Raw genomic sequence first — 21,436 nt, 5'->3', positions numbered from 1 at the left:
CAGAAAAAGACAAAACTGATGCAGGCAGGAGTGAGGAGACGCCGATCTAAAAGTAGGGGCTGGCCTTGACGGAGGAGGGACATCATGCCCATTTCCACAGCTTGTCCGAACGCGAACACAGTAGAGATACGAGAAAGCACGCTGCTCTGACTCATACCGACACACGCAGCGCGGACTCCTCGTGGCTGAGCCCGACTGGCATCAGACCATAGACCGGCGCGAACACAGAGGAAGAAGAGACCGGCGACAGAGGGAGAGAGGCGGAAAAGTGGGCAGCTCTGTGTCCGAGTGAGGAAGAAGAAAGAGGAAACCAAGCCAACCATGTCGGCGCTGAAAAAGAGAAACTCAAATTCCTCGGCAGACAGGGAGGACAAGCAGGTCACGGAGAGGATGCTGTCCCCGGACAGCAGCGGGGACAAAGGGGACTCCAACCAGGCTGGAACGCCGGGAAGCGACGCCAAGAGTCCCAGCAACGCCAACGGAGGAGAGGAAGGGGTCGTACTGAAGAGGACCATCACCCTGGTGAACGGCGTGGCCATCATCGTGGGCACCATCATAGGCTCAGGCATCTTCGTCACACCGACCGGCGTGGTGAGGGAGGCCGGCTCGGTGGGTCTGTCGCTGATAGTGTGGGCGGTGTGCGGGGTTTTCTCCACAGTGGGAGCCCTGTGCTACGCGGAGCTGGGGACCACCATCACTAAGTCCGGCGGAGACTATGCCTACATCCTGGAGGTGTACGGCTCCCTGCCGGCTTTCCTCAAACTCTGGATCGAGTTGCTCATCATCCGGCCGTCCTCTCAGTACATCGTCGCCTACGTGTTCGCCACCTACCTCCTCAAGCCCCTGTTCCCCGTGTGCCCGGTGCCGGAGGAAGGGGCCAAGCTCGTGGCCTGCCTCTGTATCCGTGAGTACCCGAGCCGAGCCATGCTGCCCGGGATGATGCAACTTTAGGCGTTGTTGTGTTGTTGTTGTTGTTGTTGTTGTTGTGCCAGCGAATGGAATGAATATGGCTTAAGTGACGCGTCCTCTGTGTGTGTGTGTGTGTGTGTGTGTGTGTGTGTGTGTGTGTGTGTGAGTCTGTTAGAACGAACACACACCTGCGTGGCTCAGGGGGCACAGATAGGTGAGATAACCCACTGAGACCACTGGCGCGCGTACAGTTTACACGAGCGGCATCGGTGCGACATGTTAAAGACCACGTGTGCTTACGGTGTCAGACGCGCGTATACTTAAGACACATCTTCGCGCGCAGCCTCACTGAAAGAAGCCGCGTTATTACATCAGGTCCGATGACGGTTGGAGATGCTCGCGAGTACCACTAACTCATTTTCTCACCGAGCGACACACTTTATCCTTTGACATAATAATAATAATAATAATAATAATAATAATAATAATAATAATAATAGCTATTATTATTCTTATTTTAAAACTCTTCGTGCGGTTTTCAAAATTGATGAACAACGACGTTATGCCGAGAGGCCTTGAAGATGCTACTGTTTCTATAGATTTTCTGGATTTGACAGAATGGAAAGGCCACGGTGATAAAGTCTCTGAAGATATAAAGAAATTAATCATCTCACTGAGTTTAATGAGCAAAATCTTAAAATTCAGCAAAGAAAATCCTGTATCTTATGATTTATTTATGTTTTGTTCTCACCAGGGGTCGGTTTGAGTTCCTTCTACCTGAGATCACACTAAATAATCACGTTGCATCTTTCTTAGCTGTTAATTTGAGGATAACTATGTTTTAATGAGATATTTAGAAAAACAAAAAAAGAGAAAGTGTCATTAATAATGTGCTGTATGTGTAAAATATTAACACACCTGAAAATGTATGAGAATCGAGATGAATATGATGAATAATACATTTAGTTTCTCTCAAAGCAGTCAATTTAACCTCAAATATAATGCTGTGTGTCAGTAATTTTTTTTTTTTGCCTGTAGATGTTCAGTGTTATCTAAAAATACTGGTAATTTTTAGTGTATTTCACAAACACATTGTCTGTTTTGTGCCTTGTTTTTTACGGAGTCTTAACGAGATTAGCTCTGGATTAATGGCTGCTTTACCCTGTTGGCACCAGTCTGTGGTTGTACTGTTGTCTTTGACTGCACTTCCCAACTAGTATCCCCCCTTTGACCTCAAGACACGCCATCTCTATCTGAACACATGATTACATATGTGTGCATGTGTGTGAGTGTATGTGGTACCAAGTATTAATGCTACTACCTAATCTTCACATTGACTGAAGGCTAAATCCTGACTGAGACCACATGACAAAGCCAAGGGCCGAGAGGCTCAGTTATCTGTGTGTGTGTGTGTGTGTGTGTGTGTGTGTGTGTGTGTGTGTGTGTGTGTGCGCGTGTGTGCGCGTGTGTCCCTGCATGCATGCATGCATGCCTGTGGTGTAGGCAGTGATGTGGTCAGGGTCACTGTGGGGCTGGGAGCCAAATCTCCACACACACACACACACACACACACACACACACACACACATATATATATATATACATACATACATCCATAGCTCCATAGGTCTATTTTGGTGACATTTTTCTGTGGGAATTTGTGCTGTTAAGATCAGTGTGGTGTGTCTGCATGCTCTCTTGCACACGTGTGAGATTGCGCATATATACATACCCACGTATTAGCCAGGTGTGTGTGTGTGTGTGTGCATGCTTGTGTGAATTTGGATACCAGTGTGTGTTTGTGTGTGAGTAAGTGTGTGTCCAGCCCTCTACTGTACTCAGGCTCCCTCTCTCTTTGTTATGGTCTCGTTAACACAGAGCCTCATTGTGCCCTGTTTCGTCTTCCCGTTGTGGCCCCGACCTGATTTAGGAGCTCTGAAGAAACCTGCTGCTTTAGTTAATCACTTTTAATGGGGTCCAGGGTTAGGGGCCGCTTCAACAATCCTATGCGTGTGCATGTGTGTGCAGGAGGAGGTGGTTACCAGCACTGGACATGCGTTGGTAAAAGATGGAGGAGTATAGAGGAGAGGATTTTATTCCCTTAAGAATTTTTCTTTACCATCTCTGTGAATTCATCTCCTGCTCCTGGTGTGCTTTGAGAGCTACAGAAACACCCATCTGCATGTGCACACACACATACACACCCCTACATTAACTCATATTAGAGGTAATGTAGGGGTGTAAAGGGCCCTTTCTTGTGGTTGATGACAGAAACCAGGAATAGAAGAGCAGCATGCTGCCACTTACAGTCTGTCTCTGACTCCTTGTCCTTCTCTCCTTCTCTGCAGTCGTGTTGACGTTTGTGAACTGCTACAGCGTGAGGGCAGCCACCAGAGTGCAGGACTTCTTTGCTGCGGCCAAGCTCCTGGCACTCGGACTCATCATCATCATCGGCTTCGTCAAGATTGGCCAAGGTACTTTGGATTTCTTCCTTTTGAAGTCTTCAGTTTAGAATAGCCTTAAAGGCATCTATTTCTCACTGTCACAAAAATGATATCTGTTAGGTTTTTTTGGGGGGTGGTTGGGTTTGCGTCTGTGGAACTCATTTAACCATGACGGCAGTAATCTCATATGCACAACACAATGGCTCTAAATTCAAGATACAAGGTTTCTAATTAAAATGCTCTTAAAATAAAACACAAATTAGTTTCACTGAGGAGATTCTGTTCTGTGCAGTCCAAGAGGCTGCGATGGCACTTATCTCTCCGGCTGAACCCCTGTCACTCCGAGCCTGTGTTGCACTGTGTTTGTGTTGTATCTGATCAGATTCCACCATAGTAATCCCATTCTGGCCAAAGCTGATCTCAGCCAGCTCTGTTGTTTTTGTCCCATGTGAGCAGCGAATCTGTGGAAGCAGACTCGCTGGTGCGTAGCCTGGAGTAGGGCCGAAACATCACGAAGGCTGCAGGATGTCGTGAAGTGTAGCCAGAGACGGAAGGACGGCACAGAAAAACCTAACAATGGCTCTTAAATAGAACCCTTTCATGTGGAAATCTGCTCAAGAGTTACAAGACGTCTCTCTGTGTCCCATTCCCGACAAGTAGGAAGGAGGTGTATTATTAAGGGCCAATACAGACGGCAGTGAGCTCAGGCCATTAAACTCTGCCCCCTAGAGGAAGACTGTGCAACTCTCAGCTGAGATTTTGGGGTTCATTGGGTTCATAGAAATTAGTCCTAAATATTGAAGGTGGCATAATTCCTCTTCTGCTTCCTTCCCCATGACAAAAATAAGAAAATACCTGGTAACTGCAGGCTAATACCCCCCCACTGCCTGTGTGTGTGTATGTGTGTGTGTGTGTGCGCGCGTGTCTGCTGCCAAGCCCTGCTGTGCTCCTATGGCTGGCTCTCTTCCTGTCTGTGCTGAAGCATGTCGGCTGCCTTTAAGAGAGACATAGGGGCAAACAGAAAACAGCGGTGAATTGGGTAAGAGTGAATCTGTGCTCTGGATGGAGAAGAAAATTAGCGGAGCCGGGGAAACCCACTAAAAGGGAAGTCAACAAGCTTGTGTGTTGAATGTGAATGAGTCCGTGTGAGTCAGACCAAGTCTTCTAGATTAAATATAATCACAAAGCAAACAGTGTTTCAGATTAGGAGCCGGGAGCTGACAGCAGGGTCAGTTTTGTCAGATTTCTACTCGGTTGTAAAATAATCTGTTGCCTAAAGAGGGATGCCTTTTGGGGGATGAAGTGAAATGTCACTGAGTTTAAAGTGAATTGGAGCTCACACAGACTGAGGGGCAATTGTGGAGAGCGGCTGACCTCACCAGCAACCTGTCTGCTTTCTCCAGCTGTGTGTTGCCTCTGTCTGCAGCACCGGGCTCACCTATGGCCTCTTGCTCTTTACCCTCTCATCTGACATTGACCCTCCCCAGGCTCTAATGTTCAGCTTTGTAAATCAGCTTTCTTGACAGTCTCAGTTGAACTCAAACTGCAACACCAAACTGACAGTTTAAAGCTGGAAGCATCTGAAACTAGTCGGGCACTTGGAGAACGCAGACCACCACCAAACATTGTACTGGATTGTGACGTGGAGTCATCGTATTTCTGCCGATGTTTTGTCTCTAGTGAACTTTACCACCATCTCCTGGATTAAAAGATGTGTGGCGCAAGGTCAAATGTTCTCTTGCAATGTTAACAAAAGTGAAAAATAATTCGTCTATCTGCCCCGTGATTCAGATCCGCTCCAAATTGGAATGGTCTTATTTAGCCTTTAATGATTTTGTAATCTATGCAGAGTGGAGTCGATCCAATCAAGCATTTTTTCAGCTTTGTCTGTTTTACTTGAACAGATGAAGTTTCACAACATACACGCACACACACGCGCATGCTGAGCTGACAGACCTTCTGTTTGTGCGGAGGTCAGAAGTCACAGGTCTCAGATCAGCTGACTTGTGGGCAAACAGGACCTCAACACTGAGTGGAATTGTTCACAAAGAGATGGAGCTGAGGGAGGAGGTTAGGAGCTGGGTTAGAGCGAGGGAAGGTGGGGATGAATGAGACGGAGGGAGAGAGAGGTTTGCGTTACACACAGAGAGAGAGAGAGAGAGAGAGAGAGAGAAGAGAAGAGAAGAGATACACTGTGTGGGCCCAGGGAACACTTTCAGCCACACCTGCTGCAGAATATGTATGGAAGACTGTCCCGTCCAGTAGACTTTGAGCTTTTGCTAGAGGCAGGCTGATGGTGCAGTCGTGTCTGTGTCAGGACGCGACAGCAGGTCCTCACACAAGTGACTTAGTTGTTTATCTGGAGTCAGTTTTCGGAAAAAGTTTCTTTAGAGAGACCAAGCTCCCATGATGTTAGACAGAAAGGCCTGTTAAAGACAGACGGGTGTGTGGACATAATGATGGTTAACAAGCAATAAATAGTTCAGCAGTGGAAAACACGCTGTTGTTGAGGGCTAAAAGTAGGAGCTGGACATTTGAATTCATAGTCTTATACAGCCTCCGAACAGCAGTGCAACACACGAGCAGTAATGTTAAAGCCTTCTTTATCACGATGAAAAGTTTAAATGTACCTCAGAGTTACTGTCAGAGGCAGAACCGTCTTGTTGAGCAGTAAAATAAAGGTCAGTGTTGATTAGGTTTCTTAAGATCACATCTGATTCATTCACAGTTTTACAATGTGCATCGTCTCAGTGCCTGCAGACGTGATTCTGTGACCCTCGTGGCCTTAATGTGGTGCAAGTTCATCAGTTTAAAAAGTGAAGTCCTGAACTTTGGCCATGATCAAAAAAACAATGACATGGATCACTTGTTGATTTTCATGAATTAAATCCTTCATCTTTTGAAAAGTAAAAGGATCCTGAAATTCACACCTCTGTCCGTCCCTCATCTGTACAAGAGCCAGGGCTCATGTTATTTACAGCTTCTTCCTTTGTCTGTCCTTCCACGGCATAAAGCTGGAGCTCGTCGGTCTCGACTAACTAGCAAGCAGGAGCTCTAACTGATCCGGCTCTTTCTTCAGCAGGAGCGGGAGCTGTATCCGCCTCTGATTCTTAAGCAAACCCTGCCTGTTTAATACCTGTTTAGGTGTGCGGCTGCAGCATGAAGAGTAATTCCACTCATTTGTAATTCTAGTCCTTTGCTAAGTGCTGTTTCTAAAGCCAGCTTTCCTCGCATCATGTGCGGGCGCACGGCGGCCTTAAATCTTAAACACCAGCCTTTTCCATCACAGAGCTTCTAATGACTGTTTGTGTGAGACACTTCAGATTATCTGGATCCAGACAAAGACTGGCTGCGAGGCTTTGATAACAACAAACTCACCTGACAGGCTTCGCTGCAGAGATGCTGGGTGCTGCACATATTTATCGGCCTGTTTGAGAGGGCTCTCTTGTCTAAACAGCCATCTGATCAAGGAAGAAACTGACACACGGAAAGAAGAACGCGACAGGCTGAAGGAACAATCCAGGAACCTTTGAGCAAATTGGTTTTAGTAAAGTAAGAATTCCATTGCACAGAGGCACGCCGATGAAGTTACTTGATACCGAATCAAAAAGAGATTAAATTTAATAGCTGTTGTAAAACTGAGCGTACGTGTGTAAACGCTCAGTGTCTTATTTAGCGCGATCATGTGGAGATACAGCAGTTTCCGTCAGGTTGTCATGTTGACCTGAGTTTGGTCAAGATAAACTGACAGCACACACATTGCCTGAGCCATCATAGACGAGGGTTTTACACTGTGTGTGTGTGTGTTCATGTGTGTTCATGGAGCTCTGTGGCTCATCAGCTCAGAGTCTGTTGCTGTCTCAGATTAGAGAGCAGTGTAATCTGATTACCTACAGTAAAGCCCTGCTTTCTCAATCTGACACCTGCCCACACTGTTTGGAGGTGAGACGCTCACAGAGACTGATCTCTGGTTGACGGGCCACGTAAACTCACCTCGGTCCATTTCCATCTCTCCTTATTCTTTATCTGTCCATTACAACATGGTTTATTTGATAAAACACACACACACACACACACACACAGTTACATGTGCAGACCAGTATTTTCTGACCTCATGTGAACTCCATCCATCTCAGCTTTAAGTCTTGCCTTTACCTGTTGAATGCTGACACAGCATCTGCCAAGTATCCACCCAGATAGCCTCAGATGTGCTGTTAAACTGATCCACATAAAGCCAGTTTCTATGCAAAATCACCAATTACACCCACACCATTTCTGATGAGAAGAAACATGAAGATTTCATAGCAAGGATGAATCAGAGCGGCCGGTAATCCGTTCAACTGTTTAGCTGACATCAGCACAAAAGATCACAGTCTGTGCAGCGCCGCAGCTAACTTAGTTTTAATTTGAATCCATCACCTTTCTTATCATTAGAACATGTGATTTTTATTTAAGTTCTGCTCTCTCTCCACACCTCCACACCACCCCCCACCACTGTCATTTCCAGGTATTGGGGGCTTCTGGAGCCGCTTAAGTCCTTCTAGTCCCTATATGACACCAGGTCTAATCCAAACTCACTAACTAGAGGGAGGAAATCAGGCGGTCTGTCATTCAGTCTTTGTCGCTATGTGTGCACCTTTTGAGTGTGTTTCTTGCATGCATAATTCATTCTGTGCATTTGTGTCTCACTTTCACTGCCGGGCGCTGGTGTCATGTGACCAGCTGATCGCAGCTGGGAGTGTTTCCTGACCAGCGTGGTGGAAAGTCATTGGGGAGTGACAGGGAAAGGAATAAAGCTGTGAATTGCAGAGTGTAAGAGCAAAGTTGACAGAAAGTGGAAAGGTGGATTGAAGGGAGGACACGTTTGTCCTCGTCTCACAACATCACAGCTGGACAGAACGGGGCTGAAGAGGGAAGAGTAAGAGTGGGAGTCAGGGATGATTCAGATCTCACCACCAGGAGAAAGTGTAAAGGTTAGAAACACATCAGGCGTTCCTCTGAGACATGAGGGGAGGTGCAGGTCAGATGGTCCAGAGTGTGGTTTGTGGGTAAAGCAATGAGCAACTAAGGTCAGGACTGTGCAATAGTCACACGAGGTCTAAGTGTGTGCATCAGTTCTTGGCTTGTTTAAGAAAACACTCCTTTACAGACACTCATATCAGCATGGGAACCAACTGAAACAGTTATTGAGTCAGTGATGACTCAGTGACTTTAACGCTGACTCAGAGACCTGCATTTGAGAATAATGAATTTTAGTTAGGGTTTCATTTACTGTAGATTTACTCACTTCACACACAGGGATGGAGGTATGAGCAGAGCTGAAGCAGGTATTCCAGTGTCAAAGGTCACTGTTTCTAGCAAAAATGCATCCATTCACTGCTCCCAATGTTCTGCTTTTCTGTGCTTTCTATAATTTTTCTATTTTCTTTGGTTTTGGACTGTTTTGCCAAACTGTTGGAAACCTGTTGGTGCTTTTACGAACAAGCTGAAACAACCATAAGGAACCCCAGCTAAAGACATGAGCTTAGAAATGGTCCAGGCCAAGACCCAGAGACCCCAGCACAGCTCCAGGGTCCGGGTCTGAGGATGCTGTGGTTATGCATCTGTCTGTTTGTTATGAGCGCAGTAATCTAGCATTTCCCACGCTGCACAGCGGCTTAGGGCTAACCCTCCCAGTAGCAACACTGCTCTAGGCTGTTGGTTTAGCAACCGTCGCTGTGTCTGAGAATGTGTGTGTGTGTGTGCTGTGGGGAGCAGCTCCATCAGGAATGTGGCAGTGTGGCACAGATCCCCTCAAACCGGCAGCGACAAGAGGTCAGAGGTGCTGCGGTCACAATGCCATGAAAGGACAGTCCCATCCCTCAGCGACTGCTGCCCTGCTGTTGAGCAAGGCATTAAAACACCAACTTGTCTCTGGCTGTCCCTTCCTTCTTGTGCCCCCCTCTGTTTGCCTGTTGTGCGATCCGTCCACGCCGCAGGTCGATCCACAAAGCGGTGCCACAGTCGGGTCACTTACTGACCGTCTCAGCCTCAGTCTTAACTCTCATTACTCTCTGCACTCCCTCACTGATCCGCATTCTGAGACAGATTTAACCAACCCCCTCTCCCCAAAGGGCTTTTTGGCATGTCTCTATGTGCGTGTGTGTGGTGTGATTTGGCAAATCCAAATAATTCCTTCATTTATTGTTCCACATTTCAGGTTGTCCAGACTGGCTGGCACTTGCCTTTGTGTCTTAACCTCATTCTTTCTTCCTGTTCTCCAGGTGACACAGATGGTCTTCTTCCAGAAAATTCCTTCAAGGGGTCCAGGTATGAGTTCGGCAGCATCGGCCTGGCGCTCTACAGCGGCCTGTTTGCCTACGGAGGCTGGTGAGTTAACACATCGACCAACCTGTGTGATCAGGCAGCAAGACGCTGCGCTGCCTGATCATTGGAGCATTTAGAATCAGACATATGAACGATCTATAATTTGTTAATGATCCCTCATGGCTGAAGGCGGGAAGTGAACACATGGAACCATGGATCATTACTCTGGATTTAATTCTGTTAATCAATTACAGAATATCATCAAGATAAGACTCCACTGAATGTCCATTAACCATAGTATTGAATTATAACCCCGTCTGTTTCCTAGATTGTGAATTTATTCCTCTGGGGATCAATGAAGTCACTGTAACAAATTGCTGTCTTTGGCTAAATAAAGCAGATTTTTTTGTGAAAATGCTGCAGTTTAGTAAAATTCAGCTTATCTTTTCTTACTTTTCTCACCTTTTCCCACTGAGAGATGAACCCGGAAGACTTTCACTTGCACTACATGTGTTATATCTATGTCTCTGATCGTTGCCTCTTCTGCTTACAGGAACTACTTGAATTTTGTCACCGAGGAGATGATTGAACCTTACAAGTGAGTATGAACGAGTGACTTGTTTGCAGAGATCGATAAATCTGTGGTTGTCTTCCGAGTTGTAACCAAGACTGTTTGTGTGTCTTCCCCAGAAACCTTCCTCGTGCCATCATCATCTCTCTGCCCATAGTGACAATAGTCTATGTTCTGACCAACCTGGCGTATTTCACCACCCTCTCCCCTGAGCAGATGCTCAACTCCGAGGCCGTGGCTGTGGTGAGTGCACGCAGGTTGGATGTACAGCGCCAAGTACAGAACATGCATTTTACCATTTCCTAAGCCTCTAAGCTGAAAACAGACACCCAGTCAGCATAAACATTTGGCTTCCCTCTGCATATGCACTACTCATAGAACACTTAGGATTGTTACAATATTATTTTCTTAATCGACTAATTATCACATCTGTACCGTCTGTGTGCGTCCTGCAGGACTTTGGTAACAGACACCTTGGTCCAATGGCATGGATCGTCCCAGTTTTTGTCGGTCTGTCCTGCTTTGGATCAGTCAACGGCTCTCTGTTCACATCATCCAGGTAACATGCTTGTTTGCGCGCACACACACACACGCACACACACAGCAGATGAAAAACACACCCAGAAACACTGAAGCACATGTAGACGAACCATGTTTGGGGAGACTCCACAGCATCATGGGTACAACAAGCATTGGGATCATCACTCTGTTCTTACTCATGTCTTTCTCTCTTTCCTTCTCAGGTTATTCTTCGTGGGTTCCCGGGAGGGTCACCTGCCCAGTCTGCTGTCAATGATCCACCCCACCTTGCTGACCCCACTGCCCTCGCTGATATTCACTGTACGTACCCTTATTTTCTAACCGTCCACTAAAACTCAAATATCTGACAATATTTTAAATCAGGAAGGGAGCACTGCACTGATTTGCAGTGACAGTGACGTATTAGGGTGCTGCTGCTGTGGGATTTGTGTAGATACAGTACAAAACAACAAGTAGCAGTATTTTAGTAGAAGCAAATGGCTGTCTTGCTTATCAAAGATGAAGACATCCTCAGTGTGCATGTGTAAAGCCACAGTTTAATCACAGTAACATGGACGCTGAATTGCCTCTCTCTCACTCTCTCCAGTGCCTGATGACGCTGCTCTACGCCTTCTCCAACGACATCTTCTCCGTCATCAACTTCTTCAGCTTCTTCAACTGGCTCTGCATTGCCATGGCGATCGTCGGGATGATGTGGCTCCGTTTTAAGAAGCCAGAGCTGGAGCGACCAATCAAGGTGACCCAAACTTGCATTCAGCCAGTCAGAAGAGAAAACTATCAGAGCTGGCACACGGATAAGACGATCATGGACAGACACACACAGAGACAGTTGAACATGAACGTCTCACTTGGTCTTTTGTCACAATCTACTCCCACTTGAGTTAGCTTTGGCAGCAGGAACTGTGTCTTTTTTGTCTCATGCACCTAACAAAGATCCATTCAGCAGAACTCGGATGAATAGAGACTGATCACAGATTAACGGACAGAAGAGAAGCTGGATGCTTGTCAGCTGGTGTTGAGGCCTGCGGGATAGTAGCGTGTGTCTGTGTGTGTGTGTGTCTGTGTACGTACATACAAGGAGGAAGAGTACTATTCTTCCTCACTAGGCCAGTTGCTGCAGGACTCTCCAACACACAGAAGACCATTGTGCCATAGTTGTGCTTTGTTTGCATGTGAGTGTGTGAGCTTTCATGTGTGATACTGTGTGTGTGTGTGTGTGTGTGTGTGTGTGTGTGTGTGTGTATGTGTATATCCTGTATTCGAGCCTGATTGCTGTCCTGACTCTACTCATCCGCCTGCTGGCATGCTGTTGTGTGTTGGTCGGAGGCGGAGTCTGCTGGGGCAGTGAAGTGAAAGAGGCAGATAGATCTGTTGGCCCAGCACTCTGTGTGTGTGTGTGTGTGTGTGTGTGTGTGTGTGTGTGTGTGTGTGTGTGCGTGTGCGTGCATGCGTGCGTGCGTGCGTGACTGAGTGGTGGGACAGTGGTGGCACTGTCTCTGTTGATCCTCATCTCTCTCTTTCACTCTCCCACTCTTATTTCTTCTTTCTTTGTCTGTCACATTCCTGCTGTTCAACAGATTTGGAGTGGAGCTGCCAGAAAATCACACAATTAGATGCACTAATTAATCTCTTTGGTGATGAGATACTGTACATCAGCAGCCTTGTAGATTCATGACATCCTCAGTTCACATTCTAGTCTCCATGGCCAAAAACGTGTGGTCACCTGACTGTAACACTCATTAGTTGGGGGCATTCATCTGCTGCTACAGCAGCGATAATGCCTTCGGCGCAGTCGGCGTTCAAGCTCATCCAAATGTTCCGAACTGTTGCCACAAAGCTGGAGGCACGCTGTCCTCTCAAATATCACTGCATGCTTTAGCACAAAGATTTACAGCTAGCTCCTGAACAAAGTGGAGCATTTAGCAAGTAAAGAGCCAGATATTTCTGTCAGGAGTTGGGGGGAGACCCAAAACCTTGTCATTTGATGACTCTGCAGAGCCACAGTCTTTAATATTATCATGGCACTGAGGTCCTCTGCTGGGTTTGCTATTTCAATCTACAAAAACCGACATGTAAAAACAGCGTATCATGGTATTGCAGTGGGTTATGTGCCAGGAAGATACTAGATGTGACGAAGCTGATATCCCAAAATGTCACTCTTCCTTTCAGGGAGGGGAGCTTTTTAAAGTACATTTTTGTTAAAAATCTTCGAATTTTCTCCCTGCAGGTGAACATTCTGCTGCCGGTGAGTTTCGTGCTGGCCTGCCTCTTCCTCATCATCGTCTCCTTCTGGAAGACTCCAGTGGAGTGTGCCATCGGCTTTGGCATCATCGGCACCGGAATCCCCATCTACTTATTCGGCGTGTGGTGGAAGAACAAGCCCCAGTGGCTGCAGTATGGAATCTGTGAGTACAGTCTGTTCACAGGTTTGAGTTTCGTAAACTGCTGCTTCACTGGACATTATGGGTAATCATCACTTTTGTGTGTGTGTGTGTGTGTTTTTCAGTCTCGACCACAGCCTTCTGTCAGAAGATGATGGAGGTGGTGCCTCAGGAGTCCTAAAAGCCAAGAGCCAATCACACACCAATAGTGACCTCTGGGCTCTGGCATTTCAGCCTATGAAGCTGGACCTCTGTTGACCCCTCGAACCCCCCGTCTGTCCCTCTCTCGCTCTCTCTCTCTCACACACACACACACACACACACACACACCCTGTCTGCTGGGTGCTGATAAGGACCTGATGAAGACAGAAACCTACAGGCGTTTGAGGCTACCGTGTCTTCGAGGTCTCCACCTATTTTTCTTCTGTTTCTTATGTTGCTGACATTTTTTTGTGTTGTTTTATGGACTGTTTTCTGTTACTAACTATCCTTCGTAGGCTGTTGCGATGCATTTCAATGATTTGTCTTTATTGGACTGTTTTTTTTTGTGTGTGTGAACACATTCATGTAAAATATCCTCCCTCGTCCGAACCCTGTTGTATGAAGCATATTGTGCCTTATGTGGCAAATGAAGGTGTACCTGTCCGCTGTAGCGGTAGTCGCGTGTGGTGTCTGAGGCTGTGGTCAGCCTCGGCACTGACCTGCAAACAGCTGCAATCAGAACTCTCTCAAGTCCAAACCCTTCAGAAGCAGGACAAACCTGTCAAAGTTGAAGTTAACATGATTAGCTTTGTCAGACATTCATGTAGGAAGCTTTGGTCCTGCAATCATTACAACTCTTTAGCACTTTTAGCTAAAAGCCTTGTGTGGTCTGTGTTGCTGCTCGGTGGGCGGTGCAGCATGTCGGTCACTGTGACGACTCGTTGATGGAGGTCTTGGTGTGTTAGAGCTGTTTATGTTTTCTCTTTGTTTGAGTCTCAGCTGAATTTTACATGTGCAGATGGAGATCAGTTATTAGATTAAGATTATTTAATATTTGCTCATTTGTCTTGCAAACAAAGTCCCTCAGAGAGATTAAAGTTATGAGTTTTCTGTTCAGTTGTTTAAACCCTACTTGCATCACATATTTATGTGTAAAGCAGGACAGACTGTGAGCTGTCGACTGATGTCACCTCACAGGATTTCTGGGTATTGGAGTTTTTTTTTTTTAGTTAAGTAGCATTTTTCTTTAAATCATCATGTTATAGGACTGACAGGGGTGCATATGACGGACTAAGAAATTGTATTTTGATTCTCACTGAAAAGTGGGTCAAAATTCATAGCATATGTCATTTTCCTGCTGTTGATTATGTTTTTGGGTCAGCAATCTCATTTTGACTGCGATCAATATCAGTGTGCTGAGCCTGGCTCTCAGAGAGCTGTTAAATCTCCATCACACCGAGTGATCAAGAGACAGTTCAGACCGTGTACTGAAATAAAACCATGCAACTGTACACACAATGTTAGGTTAGAACAGAGGCTGTGTGTGTGTGCGCGTGCATGTGTGTGTGTGTGTGTGTGCGTGTGTGTGTGTGCGTGCGTGTGTGTGTGGGTGTGGGATCTCTTCTTGCACACAGACCGCTCTGGACTGACAGGCTCTTGTGACATTTACATGCAAACATTTCAGCACTTAAATTTTCTGTCACATATTATGTTGTTTTGGTGTGTGTGTGTGTGTGTGTGTGTGTGTGTGTGTGTGTGTTTTTTTCTTATTTAGCCCACTTTCACAACACATTGCAGACTAAAGATCACTTAATTGGGCATGGCTTGTCCAGTTGGGGACAAAGGTACGTCCACAATTGGGGAAAAAGCTGATTTTTGGGTCAGTGACTTAAGTCCAGGAAATGAAGTCAATGTAATGTCCCCGAAAGTGACCAAAATAACCATCTCTGTGTATGTGTGTGTGTTTGTCTCTGGGGATGCTTAATGTGGGTGGAGGCAGGTGGGGGTTGGAGGTCAAAGAGGAAAATATAAGTCAGACAACAGTCAGTTTATTCAGTCTATAGAGGGAGATGCTTTTTATTTTGTTTTTTTTTTTATGGTGGTGGGTGGGTGGGTGGGTGGGGTCGTCTTGGTATGATTGCCTAGTTTTTATTTTTCATCCTCCAGGTTTTTTTGTTTTTCCATGACACTTAGTGCTGTAATATTAAACTCGACCCTCCATCTGGCAGTGGACCAAAAGTACACGTTACTGTGGCAGAGTTGTATCCGTGTGAGCACTGCTGAGATGGCAGAGTTGTTGCAATGGAGACAACGCTGGTAGGTGCATTAATTTGTATGTTTTAGATGTAGAACCTTTCTAACGCTCCAGCCGTCGCACAAAGCTGATGGCAAACTAACCTGAATAGGACTGTAGAGACTTTATTTATTTATTTTTAGGAAACTTTGTTGTTACTTTTAGTAGCCCTCCTAATTTGTTTACAGGGCATTTTGTGGAAAGTGCTTTACAAATAAATCTTGAGGTTTTTTTTTTCCACGCTTGTGTTCTGTTGTGTTTGGTTTTGATCTATGTTTCGTCTCATCTGTTATCCGTTTTTTCTTTTCTTTTTCACATGTGGCTAAATACCATTATAATCACAGCAATATGAGCAAATACCAAAAAACACACTATGTGGGGATGGTTTGTTTTTAGTTAAAGCTGCTCAGTCAATATTTTTATATAAACAATGGATGAAGTGAATATGCATAGTGTGAAAGACGCCACTTGTGATAAACCCACAGAACTGTCGACTCGACTCCGCAGCTCCTCTCAGCTCTACAGAGCTTTATAGCATCTGTTTCGATTGAGTCTTGCGGCTCTCGTCATCCTTGTTTTCAGTGACAAACCTCTGATAAACCCACTGTGCTCTACCAGATCAGCACCACACAGCAGACAGATGACGTTAGCAAGCTGCTGAACAAAGTCTATTTAGTGGCTAAGAAGCCAGCTATTTCCCTCAGCAGCAGAATTAAACGTGGGGTGAATTTTAGGCCAACATTTAACAGGTGACCAGAAACACAACGGCAAATGAATACTGATGTTGTGTCCGCTGGATGTGTAAATACGCAATTGTGTGTTTGCATTGAAGCCATAACAGCTTTGCAAGGACCACAAATATGTCAGTGTTTTGTTTACAGCTTGTTGCACTGCCCCCAAGTGGCGAGAATAATTCATGCAGTTTTCAGGAATATGTGAGAACACTTGTTTCCAGTCCAAAAAAAAAAAAAAAAGGAGGATTGTCTACAGTGAATTTGACTGAAATGAGAAGGAAGATACAATGACTTCATCACCTATTACAGATCTCTTAATAGTTTTAAGTAATAGTTAACTAGTTTTTTTGACATTGTTCTCCAAGCTTAAAGATGATTCCCACTCTGTTATGGATTTAAATGAACAAAATCATTAAGGACTGATATTCTGGATCCACCTTAACTGTGAACTTTATAATATTTTGCACCGCCAGTTTACATTGTACTCTGAAAAATTCTGAATTCCATATAGAGTGGGACCTCTGCATGATTTTTTTGTCATGAACCACTGAAGTGACTTTCTTGGACAGGCACAATGAAAGAGACCAGACAAAGCCTGCACAATATATTCATGTGAACAGTCCAAATGAGCTACAATTTGATCCCAGTTTACTGTAAATAACTGGACCGATGTCAAAAGCTGCACCACAGGAAGAGGATGTTCAAACAATAGGGCCTGTACTCATTTTCTTTCTAATCAAATTTTTTCTTAAGTTGTGCCAAAAACAATACAGTGTACTTCAACATTAACTGGACCAACAATGTCACTTGTTTGCCGCCTCAAGTCCTTCAACACAGGACTTGTGCCAAACAGCCGGCGGCAGTTTACGTACATCGATGGGCTTCTGGAGGGACTGTTTCATGTTGTCCTTCACTTATCTGTCCATCACTGTTAGTCCTTTTATTTGACATTGGCTGGTGTAACTTTACCACACCTGTACAGCACCGGAGTGATTACTGCATTAAACACAGGAAAGGAGTGTGTGAGAACCAGCGGAAGTATTCACAGTTTGAATCTGTTGTGGACATGCATGCCCACACCCTTAAATAGTCCCCTGTAGTTGTACTTTAGGCCTCTGTAGTGCTTTCTGTACCACCAAGGGTGTTAGCGTGACTGAACATGCTGGTCTCCATGTATGAAAATCGAAGTTTCCTTGCTGCCCCAGCCTCCGTAACAACAAGCTGCTCTGTCAGACACAGTTGCTTTGCTGATTTCTGTGCTTGTGTGTTCAGTGCTGATACAATACATTACTAATACATTGAGTGTGTGAGTTCCCTCCTCCTTTCCTAATGCTCTCTTCAGTGAAAGACCATCCCTTCACATCACAGAAAGGCTGAAAGAAGACGTTGCTTTGTTACATGTCGCGCCCGTCTCTCTTCACCTGTTTCCTGTCTGGTTCCTCACATATAAAAACAAACACGGACAAAAAAATCTAGAAAAGTAGCATCTTTTCTAATTGTTCTCTAAAGCCTTACGTCTTTCCTTACCTCATCTTTTGGTGCATATATATACAGTATATACATTTATTTTCTAAAAGCTTGAGTAATGAAAGTTTGTTTATTTATGGTTTGAAATTATTTTTCTAAGTGGAATTCTGACTTTTTGAAACAATGCCTGCAAACATAAATCTTTCATTTCTCTTTGCAGTGTCCACACTTAACACCAACTCCACATGGAGGATTACTGTCATCATAACAGGCACTGTTGCCTTTGTACCTGTGTTAAACTGCCTCTCGTCTTGCTCTGTAGCCTCCTCAGCACAGACAGGAGGGATGAGCGTCTGGGTGATCTTGCTTTTTAAAGAGGAAGCGAAGGGTTAGATTAGAAAAGAGTGTCTACTAAGTGCTTTTCTGTTCTTCTGCAGGCTTTATTCTGTGTTCACATGCTCTCCTCCGCAGTGCTCCAGTACTCCAGTCTCCATCAAAGTCCTGCAGGCATTCGGAAATTCCAGCATCCCACCGCTGCTCCCACTTTAAGTCACAACTGAATGGATATTGAAAGCCAAAGCCTCTGAATCGCCTTGTCCTCAGAACTTGTAGAGTACAGTTGGCCCTTGTGACAGTGGCATGTCCCTGTAACCCTATGGCACAACTGAAACAGGTTGCTGCCTTGTTTCTGCTGAGGGGAGAGAATTGCCAATGGTGCCTGGTTCAGAGCATTATGAGCTTTGCGGTACAATATGAAGCCTGTAAAAGTAAACAGAGGGCGAATGGAGGACTTGTGCAACTTGTCTAGTACTTCTTTATCTAAGAGGGCAAAAAGTGCTAGATAAGTCTGAGGAAGCAGGTCCGAGTTTAGCTTCAGACAGTCAGCAAACAAAAAATAAAGCTGACTAACAGTTTGAAAGGAGCCTGTGGAGTCCATTGTTCGATGGATTACACCGAGCTGGACTGAAACTGGGAAGAGAGCATGAGAACAGAGCGACATTCAACCACCGTGCTGCTGCCCCCCTTATCTTTCTTTCCTCTTGCTATTTGTATGACTTTGTATACCTTGATTTTATTCTGGAGAATAAAAATAAAGACAGAACAAAATAAAAGCAAACTGTGTCTTTCATAACATCTATTAAAAGCACACACCACCACCACCACCTATTCCCCAAACACATTTCAGCCCATCTTCACCAGAGAAATGACACTACAGATCAGCTGTCACCCAGCAGACTGCAGCAACAATGGCAGAGGAAAGCCAGGCCCACAACTGAGAGATACTTTGAATTTTCATACTGTTGTTATTCTGTCATTATGTTAGATTTTTGTCATGGTTTACTGAAATTATGCAGCTATTGCCAAGATGGAAACATTCATAATACGACCAAACAAACACAACACATTCACACAAACAAAAATACCATCAATCACTAGGTTTGATGAAAAAGCACCCAGTTTGATTGAAGCAAGGATAACAACGACAATGTTATGCTTCCAAAGCAACAGAAATACAGAGAGGACTAACTCCAACTCGCTCAATTACATCTGTGGTGAAGTAATGTGACAAAACAGCGGTGAATCTGGTTCCTTCCAGTTGTCAGATTGGCCTCATGCATCTCAAAGGTAGATCATGAATATACACACTTAAAATGTTCTAATTTTAGAGCATAAGGGGATGCTACACAGTAGGGGGGGTTTACCTTTAGTTTACTCATTAGTTTACTTACTATCGATTCAACAGTCAGACAGCATAATACCATTAAAAACGGTACTGTGTTTAGGTATGGTTGCCACATTTAGAATGATTTTTAACACAAAGGGAATACGATGATGTTGACGATAGGAATGATCATCTGAATCGGTATTTGCAGTAAACAGTTATGGAAGATGAAAGCGGGACTCTGTCAGGTTGGTTGCTGAGGTAAACATGACACACAGCCGATGAATGTTCACAGAACCAAACAAGCTAATCCTCTCAAGCATTCAAAGCATTCAGTGCAGCTTGGGGTGGAAGTGGATGACTGATCCAAGGTCAGTTTTACAGCCTCATGGTAAAAGCAAGGTTGGAGGACAGGACAGCGGAGCCCTAAAGAACACGAAGAAGGAACTTTGACGTGGCCTAACAAGGCCTGGTTCAGGCTGCAGGACTTTTATTTTGACGGGGTTAATAGTTTCAACAACACTGGCATTTCCTTGTGATCCATGTTTTAAACTCAAGATTGTCATCCTTTCTCTTTGGCCATCTCTCCAAGTCCATTTAGAAGCTGCTCTGGAGCTTTCAGTCACATAATGTGGTCTTTGTCATCAGACGCAGTTGGCCAGTTTTGGCTAAAACAATTTGGCTGAGAACACCTTAAAGCTATTATAGTCAAGACTTCTATCGTGTTTCTTTTATCTTCTTCCTTCAGCTCATTGTTTTGGTTGTCTGAACTTGCATGTCAATGTTCTGCTTCACTCTCACTGCTCTCATCAGCACTGACTCCCTACATGCAGCAGCAGGCAGCTCCATTAGCAAAAAACAAAGAAAACTCAGCACCAAGCATCAGCAAATAACTGGTGAACACAGTGCATTATTTAGCAGCTAGAGAGCCAGATATTGGTCTCAGAAGTTGTTGGAGACCAAAACAGTGCTAAAATGAGAATAAATGTTGGACTTCCATTCATCAGATGAACAGACACATGACTCCACTGCCAGTGTTGCTCTGTATCTGTTTGATGTGTGAATAGGCAAATATTTCTCGGCAAATGTTAACATAAATGTCAATATAAGCTTGAAAGTTGATATTTCAGTGTTGTGCTTAGAGCTTTTTTCTGTTGACCAAAAATTGCCTAAGAAATGAGTTAAGGCACGTGCTCAAAGAGACATACTACATCTGCTGCATCTACTAGATGAGAGCAGGCAGACAGGGCATGGGAGGCAGGCAGCAGACAAGGCGGGAATTATTGACAAGGCAGCTTGGGATTCTACTGGTTTGGTCGTTAAAATGCAGCAAGGCAGACGGTTCGATGAATACTGACTGAAACCCTGATGCTTGCATACTGTGTGGGCAGGTGAGTCTTGATTGTTTGATTGAGTGCAGCTGTGCTCAGGAGGAGAGGAGGGGAGTCTGCAGGTCTCCACATCCTGGTCTTGATCACTGCAGTGAAGTGGATAAAAAAAAATTCTGCTTTAATTAGATCTTAGCTGTAACAGTGACATCTGCTGAAGAGATCATTCATACTGTGATGGAATAACTTTCCTGTTGGGACATTATTTATCATCTCCACAGCAAGAATTTGTTTTAGCTTGTATCAGTTAGGGGTGTTTAGAGATGCATTGTCCCATTTACCCATCCCGCTTCCACACGCCCATGTGCCATCAGAGACTAAAGAACACAGATATACAGTATCTTAAAGTTACGAAGTTTTATAAATTACAAGTACTGCATCCACTAAGTGTGATAAATGAGAAAACATGACATTCAGTTTGGCTCCACTGTGTTCAGAGTGAATCCAACATGTTGGTAAAGTCACCACCTCTAGGAGAGAGGGACTCCTTTCTCTTCCCCCGACCTGTAACGATGCTGCAGAGCCACGGTTAGTCTGTGCATAACGTCGAACAGCAGCATAATCAGTGTTTTGTGTGCTTATTGCAGTTGTGTTCAGAAATGTGAATCTTGAAACTCTTTTAGTTTGTCCAACACAAACCAGACAACACGTAGACGGCATGTGGACTTCATGTATTATTTACCAGTATGTGGATGTGAAAAGTACTGAGGGGTTTGAACATTGTGCTCAGTGCCCACAGCAGAAAAACCCTTAAGGTC

General features: G+C 44.8%; 1 protein-coding gene across 2 annotated transcripts; it reads left to right on the top strand.

Annotated features, from left to right (window-relative positions):
* Positions 1-108: 108 nt before the first annotated feature.
* On the top strand, positions 109-15,666 carry slc7a5 (solute carrier family 7 member 5). Of its 2 annotated transcripts, XR_013077226.1 has the most exons (11): positions 109-904; positions 3,258-3,383; positions 9,617-9,722; positions 10,213-10,257; positions 10,350-10,473; positions 10,686-10,789; positions 10,974-11,070; positions 11,357-11,506; positions 12,998-13,175; positions 13,277-14,615; positions 14,786-15,666. XR_013077226.1 is itself a non-coding variant. In XM_076732004.1 (10 exons), the coding sequence occupies exons 1-10, from the start codon at positions 322-324 to the stop codon at positions 13,330-13,332; spliced, it is 1,569 nt and encodes a 522-aa protein (XP_076588119.1). In that variant the 5' UTR covers positions 109-321; the 3' UTR covers positions 13,333-15,666. The 2 variants fall into 2 exon arrangements, 1 of the variants encoding a protein (XP_076588119.1); XM_076732004.1 differs by having other exon boundaries at positions 13,277-15,666.
* The last annotated feature ends 5,770 nt before the right edge of the window (positions 15,667-21,436 follow it).

Source organism: Chaetodon auriga, chromosome 6, assembly GCF_051107435.1.
Source record: "Chaetodon auriga isolate fChaAug3 chromosome 6, fChaAug3.hap1, whole genome shotgun sequence".
NCBI lineage: Eukaryota > Metazoa > Chordata > Actinopteri > Chaetodontiformes > Chaetodontidae > Chaetodon > Chaetodon auriga.
Note: the sequence above shows the minus strand (reverse complement) of the source record. Positions and strands in the feature narration are given on the sequence as shown.